This window comes from Hypanus sabinus, chromosome 6, assembly GCF_030144855.1.
Source record: "Hypanus sabinus isolate sHypSab1 chromosome 6, sHypSab1.hap1, whole genome shotgun sequence".
In the NCBI taxonomy this organism is placed as follows: Eukaryota; Metazoa; Chordata; class Chondrichthyes; order Myliobatiformes; family Dasyatidae; genus Hypanus; species Hypanus sabinus.
Genome location: NC_082711.1, coordinates 16,289,713 through 16,310,654, shown reverse-complemented (window position 1 = coordinate 16,310,654; position 20,942 = coordinate 16,289,713). Strand labels below are relative to the sequence as shown.

Below are 20,942 nucleotides of genomic sequence, written 5' to 3'. Positions count from 1 at the left end.
ACAAACAATGTCAGAAAAGGCACTTTGGCAAATGACATACTTTCCCTACACAACCAAGGTTCCTACTCAAGCATGCCATCGCTTGAGAGAAGTGCAGAATCAGTTGTACCTGTGCATATGCTTTCAGCTGGTAGTGTAGACTGTGGTAAGCTGGTGGCTTTCTGACCGTCAACAGGTGATGCAGCTTGCTCCACAGAAATACCTACAGAATCAGGTAAGAAAGTAATGTTAGACTTCTGTCTGAGAGATAGGCAGAATATCTCTCACATGCTTATTTAGCTTCCTCTGTCTCCAAAATTCTGCATTGTTACCAACCTTTGCTACATTTTTCTGAAATTTAGAGCCGGTCATAAAAAAAAGTACAGCACAGAAACGGGCCCTGTGGCCCAACTAGTATGTGCTGAACCATTTAAACTCCCTACTCCCACTGACCTGAACCTGGACCATAGCCCTGCCATCCACGTACCTATCTAAACTACTCTTAAATGTTGAAATTGAGCTTGCATACATGCACCACTTACACTGGCAGCTGACTCCACACTTTCATGATCCTCTGAGTGAAGAAGTTTTCCCTTATGTTTCCTTTAAACTTTCCATCTTTTATCCTTAACCCAAAACATTTAGTTGTAGTCCCACCCAACCTCAGTGGAAAAAAACCTGCTTGCTACTTCTTTTTATTGACGATTCTCTTATAGCTATGTTGCCCTGTTCAAACAAAAAACTGAAAATTTTAGAATACACTTAGGGTGTCAGAACACATTTGTAGAAATACTAAACCTGACATTTTTTTCTCTCTCTCTCTCTCCTTATCAATGTGTACCTATCACTCACCGCCAGTGTCTCCAACTTCACCCCTCACTTCCTATCCCTTCATTCCCATGGCTCATCATCATCCTGAAAGTTGACTACCCCTTTCCCTCCATTGATGCTGCTCCCACTGAGTTCCTCCAGCTGCTTAATTTTTGCTCCATCATTTATAGAGGAAAGTTTGTGAAGCTTAATGACTTTTCATTCCAAAGTGGGCATGCAAACCTTAAAACACAAACAAGAGAAAATCTGCAGATGCTGGAGATCCAAGCCACACACACAAAATGCTGGAAGGACTCAGTAGGCTATGCAACATCTATGGAAAAAAGTACAGTTGATGTTTCAGGTCGAAACCCTTCAGCAGGACACAGATAGGCTGTAGTAGTGGGTCTGGGTAAGAACGTGATCAAAGAGTTGAAGAACAGGAGGGATCACAGCGGGAGAGCAGTGAAATACAGCTTCACTGAACTCCTGTCAAAGGGAAGATTTAAATTTCTTTAGAGTAGGCATCCCTGGAAGAGACTTCACAGAGTAATAATTAAATCACAAACAAGAGTTCGGCTCAAAACGCCGACCGTACTTTTTTCCATAGTTGCTGCCTGGCTAGCGGAGTTCCTCCAGCATTTTGTGTATGATGCAAAACTTAAGTTTCGGTTAAGCATTTTGCCCAGAAATTAGTAGCAGTCTGTACTTTAGAGCATCAGTGCATTGGTTAGTGCTGTAGGTAGTTAGCACTGCAATGCCAGACTTTATTCACATCACCTGCATCCTCTTGTACAGTCAAACCAATGTGGTAACTCTCAGGTAGCTCCATATACTCTGTGAGCTTTGGTTTATCAGGCAACGTGAGAATTTCTTCAGCTCCCTTACTTACAGTTCTTTCCAAGGATCGTAAAAGAAAATGCCAGTTAAAATTATAGCCATGATATTTCTATTCGTTAATAGGGAAAATATATTCAATATAGGGCATGCACATTTTGGATTAGTAATGTGGATTTAAAATTTGGTAAATCCAATTAATTTGAATTAAGTTATACTGGAGAAATATAAGTGACCCTATTTCTTCTAGACCTGAAAGTCTACATCTCAAAGTTTTAAGACAAATGGCTGAAGAGATAGCTGCTGCATTAGTGATCTTCCAAAGTTCTTTTATATTCTGGAGAAGTCCCAGCAGATTTGAAGGAAGAAAATGCAACATTGCTTGTTAAGAGAGGAAGAAAAAAAATGGAACTATAACCCAGATAACTTGACATTATCATTGGAAAAATGCTTGAATTGATCAGTGAACATGTAAAAAATCCCAATATGATTAGGCAGAGTCAATGTGACTTGTATGTGTCCAGGACAAAGAAGCAGGTAGGAAAAAATTATTGCAGACACTACCCACCTAGCAAACTGCCTTTTTCAAAAGCTCCCTTCTGGAAAGCGCAACAGGGCTATTAAAACAAAAACTTCACAGAACCTTAGATGTTTCTTCCCCCAAGCAATTAATTGGATCAATCATCCCCTCACCCCTCTATCTATTACCCCTGTCCTGTCACTGACTGCACTATAAACACTTTAAACCACATTTTATAATGCTGCTTACATTGTAAATACACACCAGTATGTTTGTATTAATGCACAATTTATTCCATATCTGTATTTTAACCAACTTTATTTTTACATATTTCTTTATAATTGTTGAATACTGTTTGTTTTTGGTGCATATTGCTCCTTGACCAACAAAGAACAGCAAATTCCTAATTCATGTAAGTCAATAAAATTGATCCTGCTGAAAGAAAATGTTTGTTGACAATTCAAATACATTTTTGAGTATGTTTTCAGTATGGTGGATGATCAGCAAGTCTGGAACTTGCTGAAACTTATATCTGGATATAAACTATATCTGGAACTTTATAAGGCTTTTGATAAGGCACCTGGCATTAAAGTACACATAAGGATTCACAGGGTTGGAATTAACAGGCACATGTAAAAGAATTCTGTAAAATGAAGATGCTTTCAAAGATAATGAAATGAAGTTTCTAAATATGTCAAACATTTACCATAAAGAACAGTAAACAGTAAAAAACTAAATCAAATCACTATTTGGTGTGACCACCCTTCGCCTTTAAAAACTGCATCAGTTCTCTTAGGTACACGGTCACGCAGTTTTATAAGAAAATCGGCTAGTAGGTTGTTCCAAGCATCTTCGAGAACTTGTGACAGTTCTTCTGCAGTCTTTGGTTGTCTCACTTGCTTCTGTCTCTCCAGGTGATCCCAGATAGCCTCAATGATATTGAGATCAGGGCTCTGTGGAGGCCATACCATACTGTATAAAAAAAATCTAAGGTGTCTCAGACTTTTGCACACTACAGCGTTTATGATGGTTAAAGAATAGAAAACCAAATGGTAGTAAATGGAAACACGAGGAAATCTGCAGATGCTGGAAATTCAAGCAACACACACAAAATGCTGGTGGAACACAACAGGCCAGGCAGCATCTATAAGGAGAAGCACTGTCGACGTTTCGGGCTGAGACTCTTCATCAGGACTAACTGAAAGGTACAGTAGTAAGAGATTTGAAAGTAGGAGGGGGAGGGGAAATGTGAAATGATAAGAGAAGACCAGAGGGGGTGGGGTGAAGCTGAGAGCTGGAAAGGTGATAGTCAAAAGGGATACAGAGCTGTAGAAGGGAAAGGATCATGGGATGGGAGGCCTAGGGAGAAAGAAAGGGGGAGGAATGCACCAGAGGGAGATGGAGAACAGGCAGAGTGATGGGCAGAAAGAGAGAGAAAAAAAGAGGGGGGAAAACACTAAATATATCAGGGATGGGGTAAGAAGGGGAGGACGGGCATTAACGGAACTTAGAAAAGTCAATGTTCATGCCATCAGGTTGGAGGCTACCCAGCCGGTATATAAGGTGTTGTTCCTCCAACCTGAGTGTGGATTCATCTTGACAGTAGAGGAGGCCATGGATAGACATATCAGAATGGGAATGGGACGTGGAACTAAAATTTGTGGCCACTGGGAGATCCTGCTTTCTCCGTCTACCAGAGAAATCAGATTATGTGGGGAAGTAGAACACCCACAATCTCATAACAATGGCAGAGCAGGCTTAACAATTATAGAGTTTATTTCTATAGGAAGAAGCACTGTCGACGTTTCAGGCGGGTCCGAAACATCGACTGTGCTTCTTCCTATAGATGCTGCCTGGCCTGCTGCATTCCATCAGCATTTTGTGTGGTGCTTGAATTTCCAGCATCTGCAGAGTTCCTCATGTTAGAGTTTATTTCTGTTTCTTCTTCATACTATTAATTTTAAAGCTATTCTTATGATTGTAAATATTCTCCTAGAAGTCATAAGGATACTGCACATTTTTCAATGTCAATATCATGCTTCTGCAAAGCATCTTTGCTACTGTGGCATCCAACCTAGTACTGGGAGAAGGTTAATTTGATCACAGAGTGGCATCACCAAAGATCATAAGTGGGGCCTTTAATTGTGCATTAGTTTAAAAACTTTCTTGCTTTGCATTTTCTGGCTTTAGGCCAGGTCAACATCAACTGATAATACTTTACTGAGATACCAAATTATGACACCTTGCAAACAAAGGAAAAAAATCAATAATCTTAGTAACCAGCTTTCAAACTGACTAATCATGATTTCTTTGACAATGTTACTGCATTATTCTTATAATTACTTTAAAAAATATTCATATATGGTGGACTCAGCTTTGCAGTGATAAGAGTAAATGAATACATTTGCTTAGAAGATAGTATCTGCAATCTATTTTGTTTCAAAATGCAGCTCCAGAAGTGGTTTACCTTGAGAAAATTATTTGCTCTGCTATATTTACATTACTTGCTGAAAGAGTTCTTCGCTTGAATTTAGTTGGGCTAAACTGTATTTCACGCAGTCTCTTCACGGTAACATTTCGAATATTCTGCATATCTGTGTTAGAGAAAAATAGCATTTGTGAGGATCAAAAATAAAAATGTGCAGATCAGGAGCAGAATTAAGCCATTCTATCATGGCTGATTTATTATCCCTCTCAACCCCAATCCCCTGCCTTCTCCCCAATTCCTTAGACACCCTTATTAATCAAGAGCTTATCAACCTCCACTTTAAATATACCCAATAACTTGGCTTCCACAGTCATCTGTGGCAATGAATTTCACAGATTCAACACCATCTGACAAAAGAAATTCCTGCCCATATCTGTTCTAAGGGAATGTCATTCGATTCTGCCCTCTGGTCCTAGCCTTTCCCACTACAGTAAACATCCTCTCCATGTCCACTCTATCTAGAGCTTTCAGTAGGTTTCAATGAGAACCACAACTCTGCCCCCCCACCATCATTCTTCTTCCCCACCCCCTCATTCATACATCTGGTATTACCTTGAAGTCTATGCACTCGCTTAATGATGATGGGAATAGTTATCACTGAGCCCGACAGGGAATGAAGGAAAGTAAAGGATATTCATCCAAAACTACTACTACATACCTTAAGTAAAAAAAAAATCCTGTGGATACAGGAAAACTCAAATCAAAAATAAGGAATGTTGGAAGCACTCATCAAGTCAATCAATAGGAGAGCACGAAAGGAACCTTCATCACAACAGACACAGAAAGGGGAAAAGGAGAAAACACAGAGTTTGTCTGTGAAAAGTTACCCTGTCATCTTTGGTTTACACCCTAGATCCAGCTGTTGTCTCTTTTCCATTTTTGATGAAGAGTGAAACCTTTTGATGAACCTGAAACGATGATTCTCTCCCCTCAGATTATCTCTATGTGCTCCAATTATTTTCACCTCCCCCTGATGCCAGTCCTCCTTCCCTTTCTCCCATGGTCCACTCTCCTCACCTATCAGATTCCCTCTCTCTTTCAGTCCTTTACCTTTTTCATTTCTCACCTCTAAGCTTCACCCTCACTACCTCCATTGCCACGCACCTAGCACCCTCCTCACCTGGTCTCACCTATCCCCTGCTAACTTGTATTTCTTCTTCTCCCTATCTCAGCTTTCTCATTCTGGCTTCTTCCCCTATCCTTTCCAATCCTGATGAAGGATCTTGGCCTGAAATGTAGGAATTAGTACTAAAACAACCAAATGTTCCCAACAATTATATCAACTATATACTCTTAAAAACAATTTTATAAATGCTGAAGTAACTTAAGAGATTTGAGAAGCTAAGCAGGAATTTAATATTTTCATGTAACTCCTTCAACAATCAATTCAAAATTGCACAGTAGCAATTGCATTAACGAGTTAGGGAACTTTTTGTTACATTCTTAAAAAGACGCAGAATAGACAAAAGTGAAAAAAAGTCACAGTTATTGCTTGTAAAATCAAGCATACTTTGACAATATTTCTTTCCTTAATTCCCCTATTATGGTCATCTGCTTCTGCATGTTCATCCCTGAGAAGAAGCTCTTAATCCGGACAAGTGTGAGGTATTGCACTTTGGGAGGTCAAATATACGGGGAAAGTACACAGTAAATGGCAGGGCCTTTCAAAGCAATAATGTACAGAGAGATATTAGAATGTTTCCCTGAAAGTGACAACACAATTAAGCAGGGTGATAATGAAGACATATTTGCCTTTGCTTGGGCACTGAGTATAAAATTCTGATGCAAATGTCTGAAAGTTTGGAGTATTGGGTACAATTCTGGTCACCACATTACACAAAGGATGTGCAGGCTTTGGAGAGGGTGAAGAAGAGGTTCACCAGAATTCTTGCTGGATTTTAAAATATTAGCTATAATGAAAGGTTGGACAATCTTGGATTGTTTTCTCTGGAGCATCAAAGACTGAAGGCTTGGTGGAAGTTTATAAAATTATGAGAGGTGCAGATACGGTAGACAGATATGTTTTTTTTCTCCAGGAGATACGAAAGGACATTGCTTTAAAGTGAGGGAAGGAATCATTAAAGGCAAGCACGAGGATCTTTTTCCCCACACAGAAAGCAGTAACTGCCTAGAATGAGTTGCTGGGGTGGTGGAGGGTGGAAACCGATTCAATAGTGACATTTAAGAAATATTTAGATAGGCATATGAACATGTGGGGAATTGAGAGTATGAATTACATGCATGAAAATGGGATTAGTTTAATTTAGCATGATGGTCAGCACATCAAAAGAAACTTTTCCTTAAAGGCTTGGTATCCAATAGTACTACACTGTGAAAGGACTAACCTTTCAAAGGCTTGGTTTGAATATTAGCACTGTTAGCTTGGTCACCAGTGGTTTGAAAGTCTTGTGTATCTGGTTTTGAAGGATTATCAACTACATCTGTCTTCATCTGTTCTGCAAAGAGTTCTGAAATACTAAATCTCTCTGCCACTGCCCTACTTTCTTGAGGCACAGCCATATAAGTCAGCAGAGAATCTGCAACCATATTTGAAGTTGTCTCCACTTCTCTGCTTTCATGTCCAGTAGAATATTGAACAGTTTCTTTCACTGTTGGGATCATTATTGTTTCTTCTTTAATTGCCTTCTCTTCACCTTTTCTGGTGTCCATGTATAAATCACGTTTTTCTGCTGATGGAGAAGTTCTCCCTTTATCCTTTGAGATGACATTTGCGAACATTACAGATTTTTTCTTTGACTTTGTACATGTGAATTCTGGCCAATATTCTTCTGGACTTCTGAAGGAACAATCAGAGGTAATATGAATCTTAACATAATAACCAATAGATTTAAACAGTCTAAGGCAGGGGTCGGCAACCTTTACCACTGAAAGAGCCATTTGGACCCGTCTCCCACAGAAAAGAAAACACTGGGAGCCACAAAACCCGTTTGACATTTAAAATGAAATAACACTGCATACAACGTTTTTTTTGCCTTTATGCTATGTATAAACAAACTATAATGTGTTGCATTTATGAAATCGATGAACTGCTGCAGAGAAAACGAAATCACATTTCTGCATGCAACAAAAACATTTTGAACTCCGAAAAAAAGACGTTGGGTTGAAGGTTACTTTTAAGTAAAATACTCAATGTCTATTTGAGTCCTTCTTGTATTTATGAAAAACGCCAAACGTAAATTGTCCGCCAGCAGCAAACCAAAAATAACGTCAGCCAGTTGTCAACCTGAAAAATAAAAGTACTATTTCACTGAACAATGAAAAAATATGCATATACGTAAAATAATAGGCAATTAAAATATTTATCATACTTGCTTAATGGGATTTCTGCTCCTGGACCTCAGCGCACAGCATCTGCACATCAGGGCTGTATGACGTTACCTTTATCTTTACACAGGATCGCAAGCTGTCATCTGTGAGGCGTGCGCAGTGTTTGTTGTTAATAAAGTTCATGTTGGAGAACACCTGTTCACATACATATGTGGATCCAAAGATCGACAGGACTCCAAGCGCATACTTTTTAATGTTTACATAAATGTCGGGGATAGCATTCCATGTTTCGAACACAAGTTTGTCCGGTTAGAGGAGGTTTTCAATATCACTCCATTTGTGATTCTGAGCAAGAACGGCCTTCTGACGGGCAACATCTTCAAGGTCTGCTGTCAAGCGTCTAAACTTGGACACCCATATGTCTTTGTCGGCTATGTCGGCCAGTTCCATCTCAAGATCAGGTTGACTCACACCTGCCAATGCAGTTGTATTCAGTAGGGATGGATCGATGCTTCGGGGAGTGACCGGGAAGGATAATGTGTTTTTTACCTCTCTGAACTCACAGAAGCGTTTCCCAAACGATGTTTGCATTGCGATGATTGCAGAATGTAAATACTCCGAATTTATCATGTCGTGAGCTTGCTTGAACTCTCTTAAATTGGGGAAGAGAGACAATGTGCCTTTCTGTAAATCTCTGGCAAGCACTGTCAACTTGCGCTGGAATGCCAAAACATCCTCCAACATGTGCAGGGCTGTGCGTCCTTTCCCCTGAAGAGCTGTGTTCAGCGTGTTCAGGTGCGCTGTCATGTCTACCATGAAGTGTAGCTTTTACAGGCACTCTGGCTGTTCCAGCTCAGGAAAGGTGAGACCTTTGCTCCCCAGGAAAGTTTTCACTTCTTCCAGACACGCGACAAAGCGTTTCAGCACCTCCCCTCTGGACAGCCACCGAACTTTGTTGTGCAGCAGGAGATCAGAATATGCGCTTTCCAGCTCGACCAGTAACAAACGGAATTGACGGTGATTTAAACTTTTTGCCATTATTTTATTGACAATCTGAATGACAACATCCATTACTTCTGTGCATTCTGGAGGAAATGTTTGAGCGCACAGTGCCTCTTGGTGCAAGATGCAGTGAAAAGTCAGCAGCTTTCTGTCCAGCGACTTCTGCAGTAAATCCACAAATCCCTTGTGCGCTCCTGTCATACTTGGTGCCCCATCAGTAGCTACTGACACCAGGTGGGTGGTCTTTATTACTTTGGCTCTTAAACAATTCAAGACAGCCTCACAGATGCCCTCCCCCCCCCCGTGTTTGGCCTTTTAGAGGTATCAACTCAATCATTTCTTCCTGTGGCCCGGCAGAGTTTACATAGGTACATTTGTTCAATATCACCTTTGTCTTTAGACTCGTTACAGGCAATCGAGTAGGCCACAGCTGAATTGATGTCTTTAATTTACTGTCTTCTGATGTCTTTTGCCATTTTTATGGTTCTGTCTTTGACAGTCTTTGCAGAGAGGGGCATATCCCTGATTTTCTGCACAATTTCACTCTTGTTTTTAAAGTCCGTGAATAGATGTTCTGAAATCTTAATGAAAGATTCTTTTATATATTCACCATCTGTAAACTGCTTCCCGTGCCTGACTATTTCCTGAGCGGCAACAAAACTAGCATATGTCGTTGATTTTCCAGTCATCATCCACTTCTTGAAATGATTTTTGCTCAGACCAACCTTCCGCATCAGTTCCGAAACGGCTTTTTTTCTCTCATCTCCATCCGGATATTTTTGAGCAAAGGCTGCGTGTTTATTCTGGAAATGGCTTGCGACTTTTGACTTTCTGTTGTTTGCTAGTTTCTCATTGCATATTAAGCATACCGGTAAACCAGTCTCGTCAGCAGTGAAAGCAAATGAATCTGCCCACGTATCATTAAACGTTCTGTTTTCTTCAGTCACTTCTCTTTTTTTAGAATTCTCCATAGTTAGCCTACCTTGGATCGAAAAATTAAAGAAATTGCGCACTGGCGGGTGTCAGGCATTGGCCGTGGTGACGTATATTAATAGCGACAAAAAACACGTTTTATTTAGATTGTACAAGATCACCATAATCTTCAAACTTAGAATTACATTTCAAAAACTAACAAACTAACATAAAATACATTTTACTTAAATACTCATCATTTATTTTCCAAAGCCATATGGAGCCGCAGCACAGAGATGAAAAAGTCGCATGCGGCTCCGGAGCCGCGGGTTGCCGACCCCTGGTCTAAGGCATACCTCATGAAAACCTCCTCAAGTGAGTCCCCTTCGTTTAACTGTCTGCATATATTGCTAGAGCACAGAGCATAGAATAGTACAACACATCACATGTTCTTCAGCCCACAATGTTGCATGACCTACTGTATTTAAAAATACTCAATGGTCAATCTAAGCCTTCCTTCCTACATAGTCCGCAACCCTCCTATTTTTTTTTACATCCATGTACCTATTTAAAGTCTTAAGTGCCTCTATTTTATCAATCTCCACCACAAACCCCAGTGGTGTGTTCCAGGCACCCACCATTTCTGTGGAAAAAATAACAATCACTGACATACCTAAACTTTCTTTCACTCATCTTAAATGGATGTCCTCTGGTATTGGCCACTGGCACCCTGGGAAAAAGCTACTGGCTGGCAATGCCTCTCATCCTCTGTCATTCCAAGGAAAAAATCCCTAGCTCACTCTACCTTTCCTCATAAGACATGTTCTTTAATCCAGGCAGCATCCTGGCTTATCTCCTCTTCACCATTTCTAATGCTACCAAATCCTTCCTTATGATGAAGGAACCAGAAAAGAACACTATTGTCTAAGAAGCAGTAGGCCTAACAAGAGTTTTACAGGTTATTACATGCAAGTCCCTTTTTGGTGTATGATAACTTTCCTATTTGTTGGTTATGAAATTGGTAGTGAATAGAAATTGAGATATGACACTGGAAACACACTGGCTATACAAGGGGGGTAAAAAAGGAATTTGAAAAGGTAAATATGGATCAGGCTCCATCTGAAAGAATTCAATGTCAAAGTAAAATTATTATAAAAGTAAGTATATTACACCCTGGTTTGGAGAAACACTGTATCATTTCTATATTCAATATATGGTCATATATGTTATATACATGCATATAGTTAAATGCCAATAAACTTAACTTGACATATACTACCCTGAGATTCATTTTTTGCAGATATTTACAGGAAAATATAAAAATAAAATTAATTTTTGGAAAATTATAAACAACAAATGACAACCAATTTGTAAAAAAAAGACATTGTGCAAATAAAAAAATCAAATAAACAATATTGAGAACGTGAGCTGTAGAATCCTTTAAAATGAGTCTGTAGGTTGAGAAGTCAGTTCAGCGGTGTGGTGAGGTGAGTGAACTTATGCATACTAGTTCAGGAGCTTAATGGTTGTAGGGAATTGTTCCTGGACCTAGTTGTGGGGGATCTGTGGCACCTGTACCTCCTGTCTGATGGTAACGGCAAGAAGAGAGCATGATCTGGGTGCTGGAGTTCTTGATGATGGATGCTGCTTTGTTGTGGCAGTGCTCCTTGTAAATGGGTTCCATGGTGCTTTAATAAGGTTTCAGTTCCTGGGAACTGCCCGGAAAGCAATTTCTCCCTAAGTCAAAAATGTCCATTTTTTGTAGTAACCCATGTTATATCACTATACATATACTTCGGAGAGGTTGCAGAAGACATTTACCAGGATGTTGCCTGGATTAGAGAATATGAGTTATTATAATGAGAGCCAGGACAAATTTGGATTGTTTTCTCCAGAGCATCAGAGGCTGAGGGCAGATCTGATCAGTTTATAAGATTTTGAGAGGTATAGAGAGATTAGACAGACAAAATCCTTTTCCAAGTGTAGAAATATCTAATACCAGAGGGCATGTATTTAAGGTGAGAGGGGTAATTTCCAAGGAGATGTGAGGGATAATTTTTTTTCACTCAGAGAGTGGTGGATGCCTAGAATGTGCTGCCTGGGGTGCTGGTAGAGACAGATACATTAGAGACTTTTAAAATATGTTTAAATAGGCACATAAATGCAAGGAAAATGGAAGGATATGGAGATTGTATAGGCAGAAGGGATTAGTTTAGTTAGCCATTTGATTACTGATTTAATTGGTTTAACATAACATTGTAAGCTGAAGGGCCTGTTCCTGTGCTGTACTGTTCCTTGTTTTACTTGCAATAATTCTTTCACTTAATTCAATAATCACTCTAACAGTAACCATAGTTAAATTAACAGAATACATACTGTATTCCACTACATTTTGCTTCTATTAAACTAACTTGAAAAATGCTTTAAAAATGTATGGAAGAATTTGCATAAAGTCAGATTTCTGTGTGTCAGATTGTTCATAGCTCAGGAGACCCTGCATCTTCCTGTTCTTAATTCTGGATGACTATACAATTTGACGCCTGCTATTATGAGATACGGTGCCGTTTATTTGTTGCTACTTCAATATCATGGTATGATTTAGCTAAGCACTGCTGATGGTAATTACTCACCATGTGTGACGAACTAATTCTCATTTGACGAAAGAATGGAAAAAAATCAAAGAAACGGAAATCTGTGTCCACATGCAGTATGAAATTGATTTCTAATTCACTAATAATTTTAAAGATTTTTTGTATGCGTCATGATGTCCTTTACTGATGGAAACCTTATAATGGATATGGGGCAATTAGCACGGTTAGTACTCACACTTTTTTAGCTCTGCTTCTTTGGATTATATAGTCTGAACTTGATACTTGTACTTCAGGTACTCCTCCTGCTCTAGCTTCAACACCTTCAGATGCAACGTCAGCAACATTTCCTGAAAATGATAACAATAATTCCATTCAAAAGCAAGAACTTTTACATTAAAAATACTGAATTGTTGAAATTGAATTTGCTAATTGGTAACTGTCCATTTTGTTTGAAAAAGAACTGACTTTATCACCAAAAAATGTGAGAAAGTTTACAGCAGGTCAGCAGGTCAGCAGGTCAGGCAACATCTATGGAAATGAATAAACAGTCTGTTTTCAGGCCAAGACCCTTCTTTAGGACTTTTCTCATCCGTTTTCTGAAGAGGGATCTTGTTTCCATACAAAACAAAGAGGGATCAAATCATTCTCATTTCTATTCAAAATGTAGAGGGACCACTGTGGATTGATTCTTTGAAAAGAACATGTCATGTGGTACAGAGGATTTGTGAAATTAAATCTCTGCATTTCTCTTAGCCATGGTACTATGTAGACACATCAATGCAGTAACTTCACATAGAATTAAGAATTAGATCAGTCCCTGTCAAATTTTATTTCTCAATTCCCCCATTTTATGATGCAGAGACATTATAACATGGCAAATGATTTTGTATTGTATTTGTTCAATATTGCATATAATTCTTCCCTCATAGTTATGTTACAAATTGAATGAAAAACTTCCTTTTATATAAGACCATAAATGCAAATTTTTACTAGCAAACAAGTTTAGTTGTTTAGCACTTTTCAAACAGAAGGCAGTTTGAAGTGCTTTACATAGAAAAAGATATAAAAATTAATATTTTATATATTAAAGTTAATATAAGGAGTAATATTTTCAAGTCAATCCTCTGATGGACAGGAAGCCAGTGTAGCGACCTGAGAACTGGAGTGAAATGAGCTGCAGCTGTCTTAGGGAGTTTTCACAGGTCTCTGTGAAACGCCATTACAGTAGTCAAGCCTACTAAAAATAAACTGAGACATAAGCCCTTTAACTCTTGCTAAATTTTTAAGATGGTAAGCTGACTCTGTAATTGTCTTAATGTGGCAGGTAAAATTTAAGTCAGAGTCCATTGCAATACCAATGTTTCTGGCTTGGTTTGTGGCCTGTAACAACAGGGATTGTAAGTAAGCACTGACTTTTAATCATTCTTTTTTGGCACCAAAATAATAATTGTATTACAGTTTTCTCTTTGTTTAACTGGAGGAAATTCTGGCTTATACAATCAGTGGTTTGTTCAATACAGTTTTTTAATGATTGTATGGGACCATAGTTAGGTGATGACACTGTTATATAAATCATCTGCATAATTAAGGCAAGATATTTTGTTGCTTACCATGATTTGAGCTAGAGGGAGCATGTACATGGTTTACAGAAGAGGCCTTAGTATGGACCTTTGAGGCACTTTGCATGTCATTTTTGTTCGGTCAGATATGTAGCTACCAATCAATACAAAATAGTCCATGTCCTGTAAATATGATTTAAATCGCTTTAGGACTGTACCAGAAAGTCCCACTCAGCTTTCCAGTCTGACCAGTAATATGCAGCACTAAGATCCAATAAAACCAAAACTGAAATTTTATCATCATGGTTTAAGCGGATGTCATTTAAAATCTTGACCAGAGCAGCCTCAGTGCTATGGTATTGTCAAAATCCAGACTGGAAAACATCCATACATTTGCTTAGTGCCAAAAAGCTACTAAGTTGCTGATAAACAACATTTTCAATGATTTTAATTAAACATGGTAAGTTTGATACAGGCCTGTAGTTATTAACTACTGAGGCATCTAAGTTGTTCTTTTTTTAAAAGTGGCTTAATGACTGCGGTTTTCAGGGCTTTTGGGACGCAAGCCTGATAGAAGAGAAGTGTCGACTATTTACAGTACGTCTGGTGCTATGCAATTAAAAACATTTTTAAAAAATGTCAAGGGAACAGGAAGGGGATTTCAGGTGTAGCACAATTTCTTCTGAAGTTTTATAATCAATAGGTTTGAATTGGGTCATCTTAACTAAATTAGTTCAAAGTGAGTGAAAGGATGACACTGACTTCTGACCCAATGCAGAGTCACTGACAGTATGTCTAATCTTCTGAATTTTGTCAGTAAAAAATAACACAAGGTCATTACATGACTTTGTAGATAGAAGTTCAGGTGCTACTGATACAGATGAGCCTATCAACAGTTCAGTGAAGTCATCAAAAAAGGTTGCACAATATTTTGGTGGCCTGTATATAGTTAAGAATGAAGTACAACAGGAGGATTTCAACTGAAAAGTAAGATATTCAAAAGATGCAGATGTTCCATATGGTATGTTTACTCTGATAATTATTAAATAGAATGGCTACTTCTTCCCCTAAAAAGTCAAAAGCAAAAATCAATTTATAATTTCAAAATATAAATTTTAACTTTGTCATCAAAAGAAAGAGAAGAACTACAAAGTTTAGGAACTGACAGATCCAGAGACATTTAGCAAAATAATTAACTAATGTTTGAAAAAAATGGTGCCAGTAGATTTCTGAATGACCATTGTTAACCTTAAAACAAAGGAATACTATGTTACTCCTCTTATGCAATGTTTATATTTTGTAATCTTTATCAATTTTAAGTCTTTGCAATGTACTGCTGCTGCAAGCAAACAAATTTCACATCACATGAGGTAATAAATCTGATTCTGATTGATATGTCAGGTACAGGCAACTGGGAGCAAATGAATCCCTTGAGGAAAATAAGAAATGTAGTAGGACACTTAAGGAGGAACTCAGGAGGGTAAAAAGGAGACATGAGATGCCCTTGGCACAAAATGTAAAGATAAATCCTAGGAGATTCCATAAGTATACTAAAAGCAAAAGAATAAATCAGGATAGATTTGTTCCTTTTAAGGGTCAGTGGCTGAAACATGTGGAGCGGCAAGAGATAGATAAAGTGACGTACAGAAACATATATATATTGTGAAAGCGGAGATCTTGGTTATCTTCAGGAGCACATGAATCCCATGGCTTAACAAAGTGAATCTCTGAATATTGTGAGAAACACAGGAAGAAGTTGTTGGGGGCCTAGTAGAGATTTTTGGATCTTCCTTAATCATGGGTGAGGTACTGAAAGACTGGGTAATGCCTAAGGTTGTGTCATTATTTAAAAAGAGCTGCAAAGCTGAGCAAGTACAGACTGGTGAAAGTACAGGATTCTGAGCAGCAACTAGCTGCACTGGGAAAGCTTGAGATTGATTAAGCACTGATTATGATTTTGTGCATGAGAAATAGCATCACATAGATTTAATTGAGCCTTGTAGAGGTGTGAAAGGCAATTGACAAGGGCAGGGTGGTAAGACATTACCAAGGCTGTCAACAAGATCACACATGAGAGACTGTCCAGAAGATGAGATCACATAGGATCCAGGGTGAGATAGACAAGTTACTAGCGAAGGGTGGTTTTTCACATCAGAGACCTGTGACTAGTGATGTGCTGCAACAATTGGTGCTGGGCCCCTTGTTGATTGTTAATTATATTAATGAATTGGATGAAATGTTGGTGGCATGATAACTCAGACAAGTATGAATTAGGTGGATTAGAGATTGGTCGGTATGACATTGAGTAGTTGCTGAAAAAAGGCCATAGTTGAGGACTTAACATCAAAGGATATACTTTGTATTGAGAGGACAGGCAGGAAGGCACAGGCACTGGTGTGGTTCTGTTGGTAAGAGATGAAATTACATCTTTAGAAAGAGGCAACATAGGGTCAGAGAATGTTCAATCTTAGTGTGTGGAATTAAGAAACTGCAAGGATAAAAAAGAACATTATGGAAATTACATATAGGGCTCCAAATAGTAGCCAAGATGTGGGGTTGAGATTGCAAAGGGAGCTGGAAAAGGCATGTAATAAGGATAATAACATAATTGTAATGCGGAACTTCAATATGCAAGGGGATTGGGAAAATCAAGTTGTTGTTGGATTGCAAGAGTTGCAATTTGTTGAATGCCTTTGAGTTGGCTTTTTAGAGCAGCTTGTGCTTGAGCCTACTTGGGGAAAGGCTATCTTAGATTGGGTCTTGTGAAAATACCCTGATCTTACTAAGGAACTTAATGTAAAGGAACCCCAAGGAGGTAGTGATCATATTATGATTGAATTCATGTAGCAATTTGAGAGGGAGAAGCATAAGTCACATGTAAAATGGAATAAAGGGAATTTAGAGAGGCATGAGAGAGGAGCTTCTTAAATGGATTGGAGGAGGATACTGACACAGGGATGATGGCAGAGCAGAGATGGTTGAAATCTCTGGGAAAAATTCACAAGACGTAGGATAGATATGTCCCACAGAAGAAGTTATTCACAAATGGCAGGGATAGGCAACTGTAGTTGACAAGAAAAGTTAAGGACTGCATAAAAGCCAAGGAAAGAGCATACAAGGTAACAAAATTGAGTGGGAAGTTGTATGATTAGGAGGCTTTTAAAATCCAACAAAATGCAACTAAGAAAGCTAGAAGAAGGGAAAAGGTAAAGTAGGAGGACAAACTAGCCAATAATATAAAGCAGGATACTAAAAGTTTCTTTCAGTCATATAAAGAATAAAAGAGAGATGACAGTTGATATTGGACCACTGGAAAATGATGCTGGTGAGGTAGTAATGAGGGATAAAGAAATGGCAGATGAACGTAATGAGTACTTGGCATCAGTCTTCACTGTGGAAGGCACTAACAGTGTGCCAGATGTCTGTGAGTGTCAGGGAGCAGGAGTGAATGCCATTGCTATTATGAAGAAAAACGTGCTGGCAAACTCAAAGGTCTTAAGGTGATTAAGTAACCTGGACCAGATCAACTACTCCCCAGAGTCCTGAGAGAGGTTGCTGAAGAGATAATAGATACATTGGTCATGATCTTTCAAGAATCACTTGATTCTGGATTGGTCCTGGAGGACTGGACAATTGAAAATGTCACTCCACTGTTCAAGAAGGGAGGAAGGCAAAAGAAAGGAAATTATGGGCCAGTTAGCCTACCCAGTGGTTGGGAAAGTGTTGGAGTCCATTATTATGGATAAGGTCTTGGGGTACTTGGAGGCTAATGATAAAATGAGTCAAAGTCAGCATGGTTTCTGTAAAGGCCTGACAAATCTGTTAAGTTTTCGAGGAAGTAACCAGCAGAGTGGACAAAGGAGAGGCAGTGGATGTCATTTACTTGGGATTTTCAGAAGGTGTTTGATAAAGTGCTTAACAGGAAAGATACTGGCATGGATAGAGGAATGGCTGACAGGCAGAAGGCGGTGAATGGGAATAAAGGGGCCTTTGCTGGTTGGCTGCCAGTGACTAGTGGCATTCTTCAGGTGTCAGTTTTGGGACCACTACTTTTCACATTGTTTGACAATGATTTGAATAATGGAACTGAGGGCTGTGTGGTAAAGTCTGTGGATGATACGAAGATAGGTCAAGGGGTAGGTAGTGCTGAGGAAGTAACGTGACTGCATCAGGACTTAGAGAAATTAGAAGAATGGGCAAAAAGTGGCGGATGGAATACAATGTAGGGAAATGTATGATAATGCATTTTGATAGAAGGAATAATACTGCAGACTATTATCCAAATGGGGAGAAAATTCAAACATCAGAGGTGCAGAGGGACTTGGTTTTGGTTCCATATTTCAGTAAGGATGTGTTGTATCACTATCGATTCTTATACCTAAATAGTTTATACCATTTGTTGGCCATCTAAATTGAGTTATTAGTCGACATTGACTATAATCTCCTTTGGTAAGGGGTAAAATTTCACTTTTATCCCAGTTTACTTTATACCCTGATATTTTCCCATATTCTTCCAATCTAAAAGATAATTTATGCAACAATTGTAATGGGTTTGTTAAATAAATCTGAACATAATCAGCAAATAAATTAACCTTATATTCTTCTTGGTTAACTCTAAAATCCACAATATCTGAATCCGTTCTAGTTATTTCAGCTAATGGTTCTATCGCCAATACAAATAGGGCAGGTGATAATGGGCAGCCTTGTCTAGTTGACCTTGTTAAGTGGAATGATGTTGAAATTTGACCATTTGTCACTACTTTAGCTTGGGGACTAGTATTTAAGGTTTTAATCCATTTTATAAAAGATTTTCCTAACTCATATTTTTCCAATATCTTAAATAAAAAATCCCATTCCAATCTATCAAATGCTTTTTCTGCATCCAAAGCAACTGCCACACTCATTTCCTCTCTCTTTTGTGCCAGATGAATTATGCTAATTTGATTCAAAAACAGACAATTAAACCAGGAATTCATAAGTCAAGACAAAAATGGGAAACTGATTTGAATATTAAAATTGATGAAAAAAATTGGTCAAGACTATGTCTTGATAGTATGATAAATACAATAAATGTCCGACTTAGAATACAATACAATTTTTTACATCAACTATATATAACACAACAGATAATAAATAGATTAAATTCAAATTTATCTGGCCAATGTTTTCTATGTAATCAAGAAATTGATACCTTTTTACATTCTACTTAGTCTTGTTTTAAAATTCAACCTTTTTGGATAAATTTAAGACTTTTACTGGAACAAATTATTGGAATACAACTCCCACACAGCCCAATATTATTTTTATTAGGTGATATTGAAGGGATAATTCCAAAACCTAAATTGAATAAAAATCAGAAAAAAATTATAAAAATTGCATTGGCAGTAGCCAGAAAAGCTATTGCAGTTACTTGGAAATCAGATTCATATTTAACTATGGACCATTGGAATAATGAAATATATAGCTGCATTCCACTTGAAAAAATTACTTATAATTTAAGAAATGAATATGACATATTTTTGAAGATTTGGCACCCCTATCTACAAAAGATAGGATTAAATATATAGGTCCTTTGAAGATAAAACTATCTTGTTTGGGGAAAATAAAAACTAAAGTTATTTTGAACTCCATGGAGCATGTGGGGATCCTCCAATATCCAGGCAATCTTTCTTTCTTTTTTTCTTCTTTTCTTTTTTCAGATAGGGATCTAAGGGGGGGAAGGGTTAAGGGGAGGGGGAGGGTTAATATTTATTTTTCACTATTCTAATATTCTATTCATTTTATGCAATTCTCTTAAAAATTTAATAAATAAAAATGTTTAAAGAAAGAAAGGATGTGTTGTAATTGGAGAGAGTCCAGAGGAGATTCATGAGGATGATTCTGCAAATGAAGGGGTTAACATATGAGGAGCGTTTGGCAACTTTGATCCTGTACTCACTGGAATTTATTAGAATGCAGGGTGTGGGGGATGGATCTCGTTGAAACCTACCAAATGTTGAAAAGACTAGATAAGGTTGATGTTGAGAGGAGGCTTCCTCTGGTGAATGTATCCAGAACCAGAAGGCACAGCCTCAACACTGAGGGAAGGAGGAATTTTTTAAGCCAGAGAGTAGTGAATCTGTGGAATGCTCTGCCACAGACTGCAAAAGAGGCCAAGTCCTTGATATATTTAAAGCGAAAGTTGAGAGTTTCCTAACCAGTTAGAGCATCAAAGGATATGGTGAGAAGGCAGGTGCATGGGGTTGAGTGGGATCCAAGATCAGCCATGATGGAATGGCAGAGCAGATCCTATGGGCTGCATGGCCTAATTCTGCTCCTATGTCTTGTGATCTTATGATATGATGCATTTAGAAGTGTATCTAGTGTAGGACCTAAACAGTAAATACAGTAAAAACAGTACCTTGAAGTGGATTGTAGAACATTGAAACCTCGGGGTACAAGTTCAGAGTCCCCGAGTGTGATGGCACAGATGGACACTATGGTGAAGGTATACAGCATACTTCATCAGAGAGGCATTGAATACTAGATCTGGGACATGCTCCTGGAATATGGTGTGCAGTTCTTGTACACATATATACTTTGATAATAAATTTACTCTGAAGTTTGAATTACTATCTTCCATGTGCTATTCTATCCTCATGTTGAGCATAGTTCTCAAATGAAGAGAGAGTCTTGATTATTTCTTGCAATGCAGGGTTCCTACATAATTAATAAGGATCTGAAAAACTCACTAATGTTCAGGGGAGACTCAGATAATCTGAAAACCTAATTCAATTTAACTCCATTTTAAACATTTAACCAACATGTGCAGCACATTTGTCATTTTCTACCAATGATAAACATTGAAAGCTAAAAGATGACAAACTTACTGCAGAAATTAGACTTTATTAGGGATTCAAATGTAACACACCTTGATTTTTTTAATATCCTATACATACCTAAAAAATTACCCCCTG

General features: G+C 38.2%; 1 protein-coding gene across 1 annotated transcript in view; it reads right to left on the bottom strand.

The window, feature by feature from the left end:
* The window catches only part of obscnb (obscurin, cytoskeletal calmodulin and titin-interacting RhoGEF b), a 533,110-nt gene that overhangs the window by 67,638 nt on the left and 444,530 nt on the right, over window positions 1-20,942 (bottom strand). The window contains 4 exon segments of the mRNA XM_059971780.1: window positions 1,570-1,685; window positions 4,614-4,740; window positions 6,980-7,431; window positions 12,663-12,774. Coding sequence (XP_059827763.1) covers window positions 1,570-1,685; window positions 4,614-4,740; window positions 6,980-7,431; window positions 12,663-12,774 — 807 coding nt within the window.